Source organism: Scyliorhinus canicula, chromosome 1, assembly GCF_902713615.1.
Source record: "Scyliorhinus canicula chromosome 1, sScyCan1.1, whole genome shotgun sequence".
NCBI classification, from domain to species: domain Eukaryota; kingdom Metazoa; phylum Chordata; class Chondrichthyes; order Carcharhiniformes; family Scyliorhinidae; genus Scyliorhinus; species Scyliorhinus canicula.
Window position 1 is genome coordinate 284,635,978 of NC_052146.1, and position 16,559 is coordinate 284,652,536.

The following is a 16,559-nucleotide window of genomic DNA, read 5'->3' on the forward strand; positions in this document are numbered from 1 at the left end:
CGTTCTCCTACAATGTGCGAGGTTAGGGCGGGGACCTAGATAGGGTGCCCATTCAGAGGTTTGGTGCAGACTCGGCATAATCATGAGCCGAATGGCATCCTTCTGCACTGTAGGGATTATATGGATAATACCCACTTAGATGCTGAAACATAAAAGCGAAGGCCGATGGTTCAATCCCCAGTTTGTGGATTTAGCTGAATTTCTTTTCCACTTGTTTTTGGAATATGGGCAATATTTATTTTCCCATTCCTAGTAGCAGTTAGGTGTTTTGAGGTCAAGCATGCAATGTGGGTCTGTCATCACTTGTAGCCTAAGACCAGTTAGAGGCGGCAGTCACATTCCCCGAAGGATATTAGTGAAGCATCTGAGGTTTTTTGGACAATCCATCAGCTTTTACATTCATTGTTTCTAGTGCTCAAGCACAAATTACCAGGTTTATTCAATTCAATTTCACAACTTGACATGGTGCAATTTAAACTGTCTGTGACAGGGCGAGGCATTTAGCCTCACCAGTACCTGTGCTGGATGCAAAGAGAAAAATCAAGCGGAGTTACTTTTCTTTCTTGATCATTGTCCATAATGTCCTACTGGAAAATTTGCATGGAAGGACATCAATGTTTCAAACAGTTGTCCTTTAATGCTCAATGCAAATAAATAGCCTGACTCTACCTTTTCTGATGAATAATGTCTATTGTTCATTATCCGTGCATGAAGAACTGGTCCATGTATGAACTGCCAAGACTCTCACAAGAGAAATAGTTTAGTGCCTTTGGAAAAGGGGAGGAAACCTTTGTTTGATTCTGGATAGAGAGTGATTGACGAAAGATGTTTAGCAGAAGAAGTATTTTTTTAAAATCCCTCATTTAAGAAAGGGCTTGGCCATTAACATCAGATTTCACTAACTTGAATTAAGGTGGATGTATTTTTGCAAACACTGTTATGGAACAAGCTCAGATATATGAATTTAATCTGCAGGTGAGATTTTCTGCTCTGATTATGCTGCTGGAATTGGCTGGTAAGCTTAAGGAGAACTACATGGTGTTGCTGCCGGAGACTATTCCCTTCTTGGCAGAGCTACTGGAAGGTAAGAAACTGAATTGGACTAAAAGATTTCTTTCAATACCAGAAGTGTTATATTTTTAAAAATAAGCTTGAATATAGTGATTATTTGTGCTTTTAACAGTTATACTGCCCTGAAAAGGAGAATCAGATTGTTCGGAATACCTTTACTATATTAAAAATGATTGCTGACATCTGCACATTTTGCCAGAGTCGGTAGGACAGTTAATGAAATTTGTGCTTCATTCAGGAAAAAAAAGGAAATTAAACTTGGGTTATAGCGTACAATGAGGAATAGTGAATCAACAGCCTGTCCTGCACTCTTCCTGCAGACACATCTGTCCATGACAGTATTGGTAGTAGTGATCACCGCACAGCCCTTGTGGCGAGAAAGTGTCCTCTTCACATTGAGGAGACCCTCCATCGTGTTGTATGGCACGACCACCGTGCTAAATGGGATGGACTTGAAACAAATCTAGCAACTCAAGACTGGACATCCATGAGGCACTGTGGGCCATCAGCAGCAGCAGAATTGTATTCAACCACAATCTACAATCTCATGGCCTGGCATATTCCCCCACTCTACCATTACCACCAAGCCAGGGGATCATCCCTCGTTCAATGAAGAGTACAGGAGACTATGCCAGAAGCAACATCAGGCATACCTAAAAATGAAATGTCAACCTGGAGAAGCTACAACACAGGACTACTTTTGGGCTAAACAGCAAATAATAGACAGAGCTAAGCGATTCCACAATGAACACATCAGATCTAAACTCTGTAGTCTTGCAACTGTGAATGGTGTTGGACAATCAAACAACTCACTGGAGGAAGAGGCTCCACAAATATTCCCATCCTCAATGATGGAGGGGCCCAGCACGTACATGCAAAAGACAAGGCTGAGGCATTCACAACAATCTTCAGCCAGAAGTGCCAAGTGGGTGATCCATCTCGGTCTACTCCAGAGGTCCCCAGCATCACTGATGTCAGTCTTCAGCCGATACGATTCACTCTACATGATATCAAGAAACGGCTGAAGGCACTGGATACTGCAAAGGCTAGGTGCCCTAATAATATCCCAGCAATAGTACTGAAGACCAGAACTGAAGCTCCAGTACTTGCCGCACCGCTAGCCAAGCTGTTCATCTACAACATGCGGCATCTACCTGGCAATGTGGAAAATTGCCCGTGTGTGTCCTGTACACAAGAAACAGGACAAAACCAACCCAGCCAACTAACGCCCTATCAGTCTACTGTTTATCGTGAGCAAAGTGATGGAAGGAGTCATCAACAGTGCTATCAAGCGGCATTTATTCAGCAATAACCTGCTCACGGACTCTCAGTTTGGGTTCCACCAGGGTCACTCAGTTCCTGACCTCATTACAGCCTTGGTTCAAGAATGGACAAAAAAGCTGAATGCCAGAGGTGAGATGAGAGTGGCTGCCCTTGACATCAAGGCAGCATTTGACCGAGTATGGCATCAAGGAGTCCTAGCTAAACTGGAGTCAATGGGAATCAGGGGGTAAAATCTCTCCACTGGTTGGAATCTTACCTGGCACAAGGGAAGATGGTTTTCATGGTTGGAGGTCTATCATCTCAACTCCAGGACATCACTGCAGAAGTTCCTCAGGGTAGTGTCCTAGGCCCAACCATCTTCAGCTGCTTCTTCAATGACCTCCCTTCCATCATAAGGTCAGAAGTGGGGATGTTTGCGGATGACTGCACAAGGTTCAGCACCATTCGTGACTCGTCAGATGATGAAACAGTTCATGTCTGAATGCAGCAAGACCTGGACATTATCCAGGCTTGGACTGAGAAGTGGGCAAGTTACATTCGTGCCACACAAGTGCCAGGCAATGACCATCTCCGACAAGAGAGGATCTAACCACCGCCCCTTGACATCTAATGGCATTACCATCGCTGAATCCCCCACAATCAACATCCTGAAGGTTACCATTGATCAGAAATTGAACCGGACTAGCCAGATTAATACTGTGGCTACCAGAGCAGATCAAAGGCCAGGAATCCTACAGCAAGTAACTCCCCATCTGATCCCCCAAAACTTGTTTGCCATCTATAAGGCACAAGTCAGGAGTGTAAAAGAATACTCTCCACTTACCTGGGTAAGAGCAGCTCCAATAGCACTCAAGAAACATGACACCATCCAGGATAAAGCCATCCGCTTGATTGTTCCCCCTTCCGCAAAAATTCAAGCCTTCCACCACCGACGAACAGTTGCAACCGTGTGCATCATCTACAAGATGCACTGCAGTAGCTCACCAAGGTTCCTTAGACAACACCTTCCAAACCCACAACCACTACCATCTAGAAGGACAAGAGCAGCAAATATCTGGGAACCGCACCACCTGGAGGTTCCCCTCCAAGTCACTCACCACCCTGACCTGGAAATATATCGCCGTTCCTTCACTGTCACTGGAGCAACATCTTGGAACTCCCTCCCTAATAGCACAGTGGGTGTACCTGCAGCGATTAAAGAAGGCAACTCACCACCACCTTCTGAAGGGCAATAAATGCTGGCCCAACCAGCAAAGCCCACATCCCATAAATGAATTTTTAAAAATTGTATCTATTGAAATCAATAGAAAAGGAAATTGGGCTGAAAGTAAAGCGGGGTGTCGATTTGCCTGTTTTGTCCAAAAGCCCAGGAATAATTTCATTTCTTCAGTCTCATTCACTCACCTAAATGGGTAAAATAAAACTTCAGTTCACATTTTCAGCTTTGTATAATTCTTTATAAAAATGACGAACCTCACAAAGTTCCAGGCAATATCAGCTGCTGCACATTATAATAGATAAATGTTACGTATTTTTGAAAGGAGATACATCATTGGGTTTTAATGTGTGCTACAGCTTACTTGTGACTGACACACCTGCTTAAGAAAGGTTGAGCAGTGTGCCTTGAGGTAGTTAACTTGTAAGTAGACGTAAATGCTTGGACATCGGAGATTCTAGAACATCAAGTACACTCAGCAGCATGTCAGTGACCCACATTCACCGTCCGCAATTTTGCGGAAGGACTTTTTAATTAAATGTTGTGTACTTTGTTTTGCAGATGAATGCGAAGAGGTGGAGCACAATTGTCAGAAAGTTATCCAGCAACTTGAAGTCATACTTGGAGAACCACTGCAAAGTTATTTCTGAAAACAAAGTTGTACAGAGTTTTTATAAAAGTTTATAAATGTAATTTTATATGTACAGTAGAGGTTACAGTATTAATTTTGCAATCTGCACAGCTATTTAAATGTGCTGCCGGTACTGAATTTTATCTTCATATGTATGAAAATCAATAATTCTGATATACTGCCTGATGTGGTTCAGGTTGGATAATGTGTGTTATTTAGTCCCCATGTTGCTAATGATCACTAATATCGCCCGACAACTTTTAATAAACAGATTGATAAACCATTTTGCTTTCTTTATGCAGCACAATGGAATGTGTTGGACTAAGTACCTTAAAGGGTTGACCATAATGGTCTGTAATGTTGTGGAAGGAATTGACACATACTTAAGTGACCTGAGAGTCCAGGAGAAAGAATCATAAAAATTACGCTGCTGAAGGAGGCCATTTGGCCCTTGGAAAGAGCACCCTACTTAAGTCCACACCTCCACCGTATCCTAGTAAGCCCCGTTTAGTGTTTGTAATTGGGATTTATTGAAACGATTCCAATCCGACAAAATAATATACTTTACAGTCAGGTGGGTATAATAGCCCAGTTAGCTGTGGTAAACCAGCAATGGCTTCACCAGGGCAAGTTGTGAAAGTGAATTCAATAAATCTGGCAATTTGTGATTTAGCACCAGATTATTGTAAGAATTCAGTTGGTTCACGGATGTCTTTCGAATTAGAGCTAGGCCATTTGGAAGTGAAATCATAAAGCACTTCATACTGTAGCCACCGAAGTTGGCCATTCCCTCAATACAAAATGGAGGAATGCAAAGCTTGCAGGGTAAAACAGACAAAGTTTGCAGCACAAGCAGGCTGCAACAAGCCACTGTATTCTGTCTGCTAAGAGAGCAGACAGCACCGAAACGAATATTCTGCATACTAATGAGGCAATCTCCAGGACAGTTAGCATAGTAATGGAACGATCCCAGAGACAAAGGACACAAATGGGGAAGTGATTGCAACATTGTATGGGAAGCCAGACACCCCGGCACCAGCGGGGTTCGAAGACAAAGCACCTGAAGGCCCGCCCAGTAGCCGAGGGACAGCCTCAGTATTGGGGGATTCAAACAAATTGATTGGGAAGAGACCCAATCGATCCCCAGCAGATAGAGGGTCCGCCCAAAAGGGCGCGAAGCCCTGGGACCTATAAAAGACAGGTCCCAAACTTAGTTCGTTCTTCTTGACCAGCACTCTCGACCAGCCTTTACCGAAGACCTTGACCGAGAGGAGGTTCGGACAGCAGCCGTCAGCAAGTAAGTGTCTCACAACGATCGCTACCAGAGATAGACACTCCTGACCCCTTTTAACCCGTACCAACCTGAAGTCTGCGGACCCAGTGCAGAGCAAGAGGCCCTTGTCCCCTGATCCGGCAGTTCCTTATTCAGATAAGTATTGGTCTATTTAGTGGTACGAATAGTTTAGTCATCTTAGCGTGTGCATGAGTAGTTTATAATTGTATTATAATAAACTCATTTGTTTGAACTTACTAATTGGTGTATGGTTTTATTGCTTTGAACTTGACCTTGAAACTTGTGGGGGTATCTTAACGATACCTGACGACTCCAAAGCTAAGTAACGAAACAGAGCCAAATTGAGTGTTAAGCACACTCACCCAGAACGAGCAACAATATAAAGGGTAGGGAGAATCAGACAATCTCCTCTCGTGCTGTTACTATTGAATTTTTAAAATACCTGTTTAACACTTCTCCTTAAGGTGGCACAGTGGCTAGCACTGCTGCTTCACAGCGCAGAGGTTCCGGGGTCACTGTGGCGTTTGCACATTCTCGTGTCTGCGTGGGTTTCACCCCCACAACCCAAAGACATGCAGGAGAGGTGGATTGGCCACGCTAAATTATCCCTTCATTGAAAAAATTAATTGGGTACTCTAAATTTATTAAAAAATAAAATACTTCTAACTTCGGTCACTAGTCTTAATGACTCCTATCTTTGGCTGGGTGTTGATTTGTGTTTTGATTGCTTTGCTGTGACACCGTGGAACATTTTAATTAGTTAAAGGTGCTTTGTAAATGCCAGTTGTGAATTAAAAGGCCAAGGATCATTGTGCTTTGGATAACTGATCTCTACAATTTAAACATCAAGATACAAAACATTTCATTTAGGTGTTGGGAGGAAAACGAGAGAGAACTGGAGCAGAAAATAAAGGAGAGGTTTAATAGGTATTCAAAATCACTAAAGGTTAACAGTTTCCGGCGGCGGGGGGGAGGGAGGAAAGAGTAACCAGTGGACACATTAAGAGGCAGGGCAGACAGTTAGTTATGATCTGGAATACGTTGCCTCAAATGTTAAGTTATTATAGAACCATAGAATTCCTAAAGTGCAGAAGAGGAGGCTATTTGATCCATCGAGTCTGCACTAACCCTCTGAAAGAACACTCCACCCAAGCCCACTCCCTGCAACCCCACCTAACCTGCACATCCCTGAACTGTGGAAACTGGAGCAGATGTGCAAAGATAGTGCAAACTCCACACACACAGATAATGGTGAAGTTTATATTAGATTTTGAGACTGTTAGTTTGGAACTGTATCTTTAAATTTGGATCATGTGATTGTGCTGTAGTTGACCTATCGAAGCTTAGGAAGGATCAAAGAGAAGACTCATTACTGTAATAGAGCTGACATTTATATTGGAGAGGAGTGCAATCACAGCTGCTACTATATCCACAATCAAAAGATTCAGCAGACATGAAACAAAGTCCACTTTCAGGCTCGTTTGGTGGGATGTTTCTAGTGCTGTTTTCTTTTGGGCCTCGGGGAGTTTCTCCCTGCCGAGCCAGTGCCCCCTGGAACTCCCCGTAACCGTCTAATGGCCTGAGACGAGACGCCGAAGGGAACTATCGGGTGGAATAAGAAAGTAGAAAAGGAACTAGATTTATACTGTAAATCCGAACAAACTGTAATGTTAGTAATACTTTTTTAAAAAAAGGTGAAATCTTGGTGGTTTTGTTGATCAGTGTTTATTCAAGCAGTCTCTATGGAGATCGTATCAATGCAAATTTGATGACTTTGAGAATTGGATAAATACTGGAAGTGGAAGTATTTGGCTAGCTCTTAGGAGCAATTGACTCCTATTGTACTGTATTCTTAGGAAAGTAACCCGATCGTTCACATCAGAACCTCCTGTTGTATATTACTTGCAGCAACACAAATTTCAACAAAGAATGTCTAAAGTAAGAACTTTATTTCTTTTGAATGCATTATAGAATCTGTAAATATCAAATAATTCCACAGCTTTGTCTTCATATAAATTATGTACAAAAACAGAGTTTCATGTGTTAATTTACAGTATGTAGGAACACATGCCGACATGGGCTTAAGGGCCCAAAAATAAAGTTTCAAGTTAGATTAATAGCCAACCCGCAAAATTAAAATAGACATGTTTTTAGTATGTAAACACAAAACAACATTATATTGCAATGTACTTGGTACCTGATTAGAACATCAATGCTGTTAGTATTGAAGTTCTTCCTACTCGATTACCAAATACACTGATCATTTAGCCCGTGAGAAACAGAATAAACTTCATAGAAATCCATGTTCAACAACAATAGCAGCCAGTTACAGGTTTTGGTCAGTACACCTGCTGTCGGGTACAAGTTTTCCTTCACTAAAGCTTTAATTGACTATTCATGAATCACAATCCAGATTCAGAATGCAAACTACAATTTTGTACGTCATTACAAGCATGTTGAGCAGTCCAAGTCAACTTCCAGAGTCAACATCACTTTTAGTTCGAGGTCCCAATGGGCAATATTTTTATGGAACAAAGTTGGAGGGCGTTTTAATTAGGAGTAATTCCCCGTTCATCGTTTAGCAAATGAACAATCAGTCAGTATCGACTCTTGGACCGTACATTTGTGATGCAGTTTGTCACCCAGCAAAGTTGCTCAAACTCGTGGTGAGATCTATTTTGCATCATTTGCAGAGCCAGGCGCAAATGCCACAAAGTACCAGCTGCATTTCTAAATTGTGTCCGGCTCTAGACAGAAACGCAAGGAAAGCAGGTTAATACTCATAAGCTGGTAAATTTAAGGTTCATAACAGGACATTCTTAATCCCTCCAAAATAAAAAGCGAACACTCCTAGATAAACCGGAAGAGTTAGAAATTCTGGAATTGTTGAAGACACAAGTAAGAATCACTTAAAATACTTTCAGAACAATGAATAAGATGTGACTGAATGGCTTTTGTGATCAGTAATTATCTTGTGATCCGAATGCCAGAGTAATGCGAAATAGATTGATAAATCAGGCCAAGAAAGCCAAAATATATATTTTCTTTCACTGGAGATTTTGCAAATAATAGTACTACCGTCTGGAAAACGAAAGCTTTAATTGACTATCCATGTAAACATATGTCAGTCATTCAAACTTACAGGCTTTGCCAAGTTCTGTTCAGGATTTTTGACAAGTGAATAACAAACATTATTTAATCAACATTATTCAAGTTGCACCAATTCACAACACAAGTGAAAAGTTTAATTAACCGTCCGAGTTACTTTTGTAGGTCAGGACAGTAGCAAAATATCTCAATGCATTTCAGCCATTAAAAATACATATTTAAAGACACTGGGTCAAATTTGTGGGCAATTTGAATCTCGAAGCAAAATTTCCGACAATTACTTGAAACTCCTTCAACACTTAAATAATTTTGAACGTTATTCGGGGGGGGGGGGGGGGGTTCTATGAAAATGGTGCAATCCACAAAATCCCATTTTCTCGAGTACTGTGTGGTTTAACTGAACTCAATAAGGCAATTGCAAAACAAAAGCTAGAACTTCAAGCATGATGCAACAGTCCCCAAGAAATTATTTTTCTTCTTGATTTGATCACGTACTCTTTCTATAATCAGAAACAGAATTCGATAGGTTACACACCCAGTTATTGGTGTAACAGAAATGCTAATTTTGGTCGGCAACTTCTCTCCACCTACCAAGTCTGTACATGGAGCAACTGGATATTTCCATCCATTTCCAACATATCAATTTTGCTCAAGTCAGTAAACCGGTGTTTATATTCCAATAAATGCTCTCCATTAACAGCAATCTTGAAGCAGTCAGAATCACAGTAAATTACAACCTGGAACACAAACACAAGAGTATAAAACTAGGCAGCATTCAGATCCTTCTGTGTGCCACTATAAAAGGCAAAGCAACATAGTCTTGTAGGCCGAAATGCTCCGGCTGTTCACTGGCGTCGTGATTCTCTGGTCCCGCGCACCCTTGCCTGTGGGTTTCCCAGCAGCATGAGGAGGCTTCAATGCGATTTCCCATACACAGTGGCAGGAGCAGAGAATCCCGCCATCAGCAAATGGCACGCTGCCTTCCGTTGCTGAGAAGCACGCGGCTGGGAGCCCAGAGATTCAAGCACAAGGTTAAATTATCTCTCCATTGAACACTCTTTACATTCTTCAATTAGATCAGTGTCACCCCTTCTACAGACACAAGAAGAGCCCTCCAACACTGCTATAGGATGTTCTAGTCAAATAGGAAGATGATTACTATATGTATGGACGTCTTAGCAAGTGTGAGCATGTGCGAGTGATGTCATCAGTCACACGGGCTTGTGCAGGTTTTCAGTATCGCCATGAAGAGCTTGTGTACAGTTGTGTGTAACTGCTGCTAGTTTCTGAATCCATGCTGTGCTGTTATTTCAATATTTTTAGAAGTAAAGATTGAATTTTCACAATTCTTTCGGCTAACTCTTAGTGATCAAGTTACCACATTTCTTTGGTGATGAGAATTAAACAGGACAAGAATAATTCGAGGTGCGGCATGGCATCACAAAGTCTTGTACAGTGAGTAGCTAGTTTGCAAGGTGAATGGCGGTCAAGACCTCTAACCAGCAGGGCTTTCATGAGTTTACCGACAAAAAAACCCTGAGTCAGTGGCCATGACTAGGTTTGGGACTATCAGTGAGTTTGTGGAGGGGCACGAGGGCTGGATGGAAAAGAAGGAAAGACACTTTCCTGGTGAATGGAATTGCAGATGAGGCTAAAGAGCGCTCAATTCTCTTGTGTGTGGGAGAGGCAAAGACATATAAGCTGATGAGGAATTTAGCAGCATCACAGGTGCCGGAGGAACATTTCATTTGCAGATTTAGTTGCACTCGTTCAGAATCACCACCATCCTAAGTGATTGTCCAACATTTTAAGTTCCATAGTCACTTTTGTACGGCAGGACGGTCTGTAGCTATCTTTGTGGCTGAATTGCGTCAACTTGCATTGAGAATTTGGTGCAGTTTTAGAGGACATGCTCTGGGACAGATTAGTCTGTGGCATTAATGAAGACAACATACAGCATTGTTTCTTAACAGATGCCACACTGACCTCCAAGTCTTTTTCTCAGGGCATGGAAATGGCTGCCAAGAATGCAAAAGATACTCAAAAGACCAATGGTGGGGCACAGCCAGGTGCGGTGCATCAAAATAGCCAGCTGTGAAGGCACACACTATGCAAATCATGGCAAGTTCATGTACACTGTCCGTCACAATTGCAACAAAAAGGGACACTTGACTAAAAGATGCACGAGTGCGGAGTCCAAGGCTGGGCAGGGAAATTCAAATTCAAAGAAACCTCAGTTTGCTATGCATCAGCTGGAAAGCTCAGAGCAGGAAGAGGAGCCCTCCTACAACATTTATAATGTGAGTGAGGCATGCCCAAAGCCTACCTATGCTACAGTGCACTGTGATGGACAGAGAATTAAGTTGTAGGTGGACATAGGAGCCTCTGCATCTTTATCAGAGTCTTACTGTCTTTATCAGTGAGGAAAGCTTTAGGAGGATTTGGGGCTTTAAGCAGGTGCCAGCCCTTACTAAGGCAGGGATCAACCTTCCGACTTACAATGGCGAGACTATACCATTACTTGGGAGCATTAGAGGTGGACATTGCGTATAACAGCCAAGAAAGAACACGGCTCCTGGTAGTAAAATGGCCTGGGCCTAGTCTACTTGGGCGTAACTGGCTCAAGAAAATTCAGTTGAACTGGAGTGAGATAAAGCACACAAAAGTGACAGAAGATGTCATTCAGAAATATCCTGAGGTTTTCACAGATGAACTGGGTACATTCCAGGGCACTACAGTTAAGTTGTTTGTGGATCCTTGGGTCACTCCTTGCTTTTTCAAGCCCAGGACAGTGCCCTATACTATGAAATGCAAGTGGGGGAGGAGCGAGAGCAGCTTCGAAGGCTAGTTTTCAGTTTTCACACCCATTCAGTTTTCACACTCTGTAGCTCTAAATGTTCCAGTTCTTAAAAGTGATGGTACTCTGCACACATGTAGGGATTACAGAACTTACCTGTTGCCAAGGATGGAAGATCTATTTTCAACTTTTCCAGGAGGCAAGACATTTGACATGAGTCAGGCCCACCAGCAGCTCTGGTTAGAAGAGAGCTCAAAGCAGTAGGTCACAATCTACACCCACAAGGTTTTGTTCAAATACGATCGTCTGTTTTTTGGGCTGGCTTCTAGTCCGGTGATTTTTCAAAGGACAATGGACAAGCTGTTGCAGGGGATTCCCCGTGTGAGAGTTTATTTGGACGATATCCTGATCACAGGGAAAACGGAGGAAGAGCACCTCAACAACCTGGATCAAGTGTTAAAGAGATTTTCAGGGCAGCACGGTGGCGCAGTGGTTAGCATTGCTGCCTCACCGCGCTGAGGTCCCAGGTTCGATCCCGGCTCTGGGTCACTGTGTAGAGTTTGCACATTCTCCCCGTGTTTGCGTGGGTTTCGCCCCCAGAACCCAAAAAGATGTGCAGAGTAGGAGGATTGGCCAAGCTAAATTGCCCCATTATTGGAAAAAATTAATTGGGTACTCTAAATTTATTTTAGAATATTAAAAATAAATAAATAAATAAATAAATAAATAAAGAGATTTTCAGAGGCAGATCTGTGTCTGAAGCGTAGAAAATGCATCTTCCAGATAGTATGTGGAACATTTGGGTCATATATTCACAGTTCAGGGTCTGTCCCCTGTGGAGGAAAGGTTTTGAGCTATCAAAAAAGTATCAAATCTTAGGGATGTGTCTGAGTTCACATCATTTCTGTGTTTACTGAACTACGATGGGAAATTTCTACCAGATCTTTCAACAGTGTTGGTGTCACCATATCTGCTTCACAAAAGACCAAATGGAAGTGGAGGCCAGCACAAGAGAAAACTCTCAAGGATGTGTATGTACTGCTACAATCAGCTGATCTGCTGATTCACTCTGATCAGTACAGAGAGCTCACTCCGTCATGTGAAGACTCACCTTTATGGCGTCAGGGCAGTGCTCTCTCATCTGGTGGAGGACGGGTCAGAAAAATCCATTGGATTTGCATCATGCATGCATACTGACCACAGCAAAGAAAGGATATTCATAGCTAGACAAGGAAGGTCTAGCCAGCGTTTTCGCAGTAAAACGGATTAATCAGTATCTTTATGGGCACTCATTCGCCAGATGTATGCACCACAAGTCGTTGATGAGTCTTTTTAGTGAATGCAGATGCATTCCTCCCAAGGCCTCGGCGAGGTTGCAGTGCTGGACTCTCACATCTTCAGCTGACCAGTACAACATTGTGCACAGGGCAGGGAAGGACAACGCGAACGCAGACGCACTCAGTCATATTCCCTTTCCATCCAAGACAGACTCCCGTTGGGAGAATCCCGCTCACTAAATACTGATGCTGGAGTAAAAACCGGAGTGTTTTACTCCGGCGTCGGCACCCGTTCCCAGACCCCTAAAAGACGCGCCGCCTTGGGTCCTGCGCATGTGCAGTTGGGCAGGTGTCAACTAGCGCACGCGCAGTGGCCGTCGTCCCCACAGGAGGCCCCGCACAAAAATGGCACAGGGATATAACATTGCCGGCGGAGGAAATGAGGCCCGCCGACAGAGAGGCCGGTGGGCCCCGATCGCGGGGCAGACACCATCGGAGGGCCCCCCCCGGTGAGGGAGCCCTCCTTTCTCCCCCCCCACCACCACAGGCCGCACCCCAAGCGTTCCCGCTGGCAGCGACCAGGGGCGAACAGCACCGGCAGGACTCTGTCGTGTCGGAGCGGCCGCTTGGCCCATCCAGGCCGGAGAATTGGCGGCCCCGCCGATTCCAGCGGCCAGCGCTGCGCCAAACACATCGGCACAAATGGCGCCGATTCTCCTCACCTCGGAGAATTGCGCGCCAGTGCCAGGGCGTCGTGGCGCGGTTGCTCCAATTCTCCGGCCCAGCGTGGGGCTGGGAGAATCGCCCCCAGTATTTCCTCCAAAGACAATTTTCTTGCTTGTAAGACTTTCAAAGTCTCCCGGAAGTGCAAAAGAGATTAAACCATGGGCGGACAGGGATCCTATCCTGTCCTGGCTGAGAAGATTCCTTATGCAGGGATGGCCCCTTGCTATAGAGGATGATGAACTGAGACCATTTGTAAAATGCAGTAATGAGCTGAATGTGCAGGCTGGTTGCATTCTTTGGGGGTCTAGAGTGGTTTTTCCACCTCCTGGTCATTCGTAAGCCATGGATGAAGCTAATGAGGCTCATCCGGGTGCCTCCCGAATGAAGAGTTTAGCAAGGTCGTATGTTTGGTGGCCTAATATTGATCAGGACTTGGAGAAATAGGTAAAATCCTGTTCTGCGTGTCAGATAAACCAAAATATGGCACCACCAGCACCACTCCAACCGTGGGAGTGTCTCAATTGAAAAAAAAAGTGAGGCATTTCAATCCAGTTGACTATGTCTATGCAAAGAATTTTAGCAGTAACCAGCGATGGCTGCCTGGAGTTATTCTGAACCAACGTGGTCCAGTATCTGTAGTCATGAAACAAACTAATAGCAGAGTAACTTGCAGACACAAAGATCACGTTCACCTACGCTAACAACTAAGTTTTCAGAACACATGGTAGTGGGAAATGTTGCTGTGTAAATTTGACAGGAAGTGGTTCCTGTCATTCTGGGGCATCCAGTGGACTCTACGCCAGGACAGTCATTCACAAACCGCCAATCTACTCCCACAAATCCAGCTCAACTGAGCCAAACGTCACCAGAGTCTATTAAGTCACCAATGGTTCTACATGGATCATAGCAGAGTCGCAAAGTTCCTGAAAGACTGACGTATAGTTGAGACACGAGTGTTGTTGTGTTGCTTCCCTGGGAGGGAGTGGGGGGGGTTGTGTTGCTTCCTGGGGGGGGGGGGGGGGGGGGGGGGGAAGGAGAGGGGGTAGGGTGTTCCAGGATTGCCACACGGAGCTTGTGTATAGTTGTGTATAACTATTGCTAGTTTCGGAATCCATGCTGTACTGTTATTTAAATATTCTTATAAGTATAAGATTCTCACAAGGCTAAATCGCTGGCTTTTCAAGCAGGCCAGCAGCACGGTTCGATTCCCGTACCAGCCTCCCCGGACAGGCGCCGGAATGTGGCGACTAGGGGCTTTTCACAGTAACTTCATTGAAGCCTACTCGTGACAATAAGCAATTTTCATTTCATTTCATTTCATTGTATTTTCACAAAGTGTTCAACTACCTTTTCGTGGACAAGTTACCACTAACACACTGTAATAAAGGTGCTATTTTTAAAAAAAATTTCTCCCACACATTTTCCCCTCTTAGAATTATTTAAATCATCAGAGAGCCCAAAGACCATTTAGTTATGTAAAATGTTATGGTCAACGCCATTCAACTGTGGATCTAGTTTGGCTTTAAATTTAAGCACCGTATGTAAAATACTTTTTGTCCAGGTCAGGACACTGAGCTCAAACAAAAGTGTTAGATAGATTGACATTAACTTTTCCAAGGCTTCTGCATAAACAGTTGTTCTTTACCCTTCGCGATGCTGTGATCAAAGGATTAAAAATTCAACCTTTGATTTAAATATTAAATTTGAGTAATGTTGACGTGGAGAGCTACGATTCATATTCCGACTACACGATGTACCTCAAAGTATGCCTCTGCGTTAAAAGGAAAATATTCTATTTTCTTCTCCTCTTCACCCCAGCTTTGATAGAGGAATGAGTTTCGAATAAAAACTCTCTCTTTGAAACGAGATGACAAATGCAACGGAACGTCAGTAGAATCACTCACACGGAGATTAATAAAAAACCTGAAAAAGAGATTTACATTTACAATACAGATTTTTTTCTCTTCAGTATTTACCTCTATTGCTAGTACCTTGGGTTCAGATATCACTAAATTAAACAATGGGCGCAAATTCTTTTTATATTTATCGCAGGAAAAGAGTTGCAGCAAGATTACTATCTTAAAGAACCCAAGATCAAGACCGTATGACAAAGGATCTATCCGAAATATTGAATGGAAGGAAAGACAAGGGACGCAATTCTCCATCTGTTCTCCGGTCCGGCTACAGTGAATGGAGTTTTGGCTGAGCACCAAATTCTCCATTCTCACTGGCAGTGGTGGTGGGACGAACCTGGATCACGGAAACCCAGCCAACATTAAATCAAGGGTCAAATGGATCTTCCTTAATATTGGAAATATAGTTTCAGAACCTTAAAGATTTGAAGCAACTGAAGTTTCGTACAAATATCATTACTTAAAATATAAATGTCAAGTTGGCTAATGATGCCAGAAGGTACGTAAATTACTGTAACAAAGGTACTTTGCCGGCGACGGTCTGCTTTCAATACAGCTGCACAATGTCCCACCAAATATCACAACTGCATTTTCTTTTGCAATTTTATTTGACGTTTTACAGACTTTCGAACATAACTAAAGTCGAACATCAATTTCTGACTCAGCTCTTTTTCATATTATTTATTACATGCACACACATGTGCTATCGAATGGAGATGCACTGCTTTGACAGAGGATTGTTCATCGCATTTCTTGCGTGCCATGGAAGACAATTGTTGGACCGCGACTCAAAATTTAATGAGTTTCACAGTGCACTCCAAGAGATAAAATGCATAGATCGTTTCAGACATCTAATATTAAATTACCTGTCTGGATTCTTATTGACTTTGCCTTGAACAGTGATTATCCGACCAGGGCTCAATCCATCCTTAATTTTACCCATATAAGGGGTGGCCTAAAAAGCAAAAGATCTTCCAATTGTTAAAAACCTGGAGCAATTAATATATAGATTCCAGACTAGGATTTCCAGTCCCATTCTATAAGTTTCCTGCCCATTCTGGCCTGTAATATGTTCTAACAGTGCGCTCCACCAGAGGTTTGCCTATTTTTCGTCAAAACCTAGCCAAGTCACTTGAAGCCGATTTTCACACATTCACCAGTAGCAATGCCTACCCACTTGACTTTTATTGTGTTCTCTCACATTTTCTTAACTGAATACTGGGCACAGGCTCCATTCCAAGC

The 16,559-nt window shown here is 43.2% G+C and overlaps 2 protein-coding genes across 6 annotated transcripts in view; one reads left to right on the plus strand and one right to left on the minus strand.

Annotated features, from left to right (window-relative positions):
* Positions 1-4,485, plus strand: part of heatr1 (HEAT repeat containing 1) — a 95,879-nt gene extending 91,394 nt beyond the window's left edge. For both annotated transcript variants that reach the window (XM_038814348.1, XM_038814341.1), the window contains exons 44-45: positions 976-1,084; positions 4,133-4,485. In XM_038814348.1, coding sequence (XP_038670276.1) covers positions 976-1,084; positions 4,133-4,221 — 198 coding nt within the window. In that variant the 3' untranslated portion in view covers positions 4,222-4,485. The remainder of the gene's footprint in view (positions 1-975; positions 1,085-4,132) is intronic.
* lgals8a (galectin 8a) overlaps positions 3,791-16,559 on the minus strand; it is a 35,891-nt gene continuing 23,122 nt past the window's right edge. The window contains exons 7-10 of one of the 4 annotated variants that reach the window (XM_038814412.1): positions 16,184-16,272; positions 15,162-15,327; positions 9,196-9,341; positions 3,791-4,217 (exon numbers count right to left, since the gene is read on the minus strand). In XM_038814412.1, the coding sequence (XP_038670340.1) occupies position 4,217; positions 9,196-9,341; positions 15,162-15,327; positions 16,184-16,272 (402 nt within the window). In that variant the 3' untranslated portion in view covers positions 3,791-4,216. Of the gene's footprint in view, positions 4,218-7,424; positions 9,342-15,161; positions 15,328-16,183; positions 16,273-16,559 lie in introns of those variants that run through there. The other 3 variants (XM_038814404.1, XM_038814395.1, XM_038814387.1) reach the window with 3 other exon arrangements.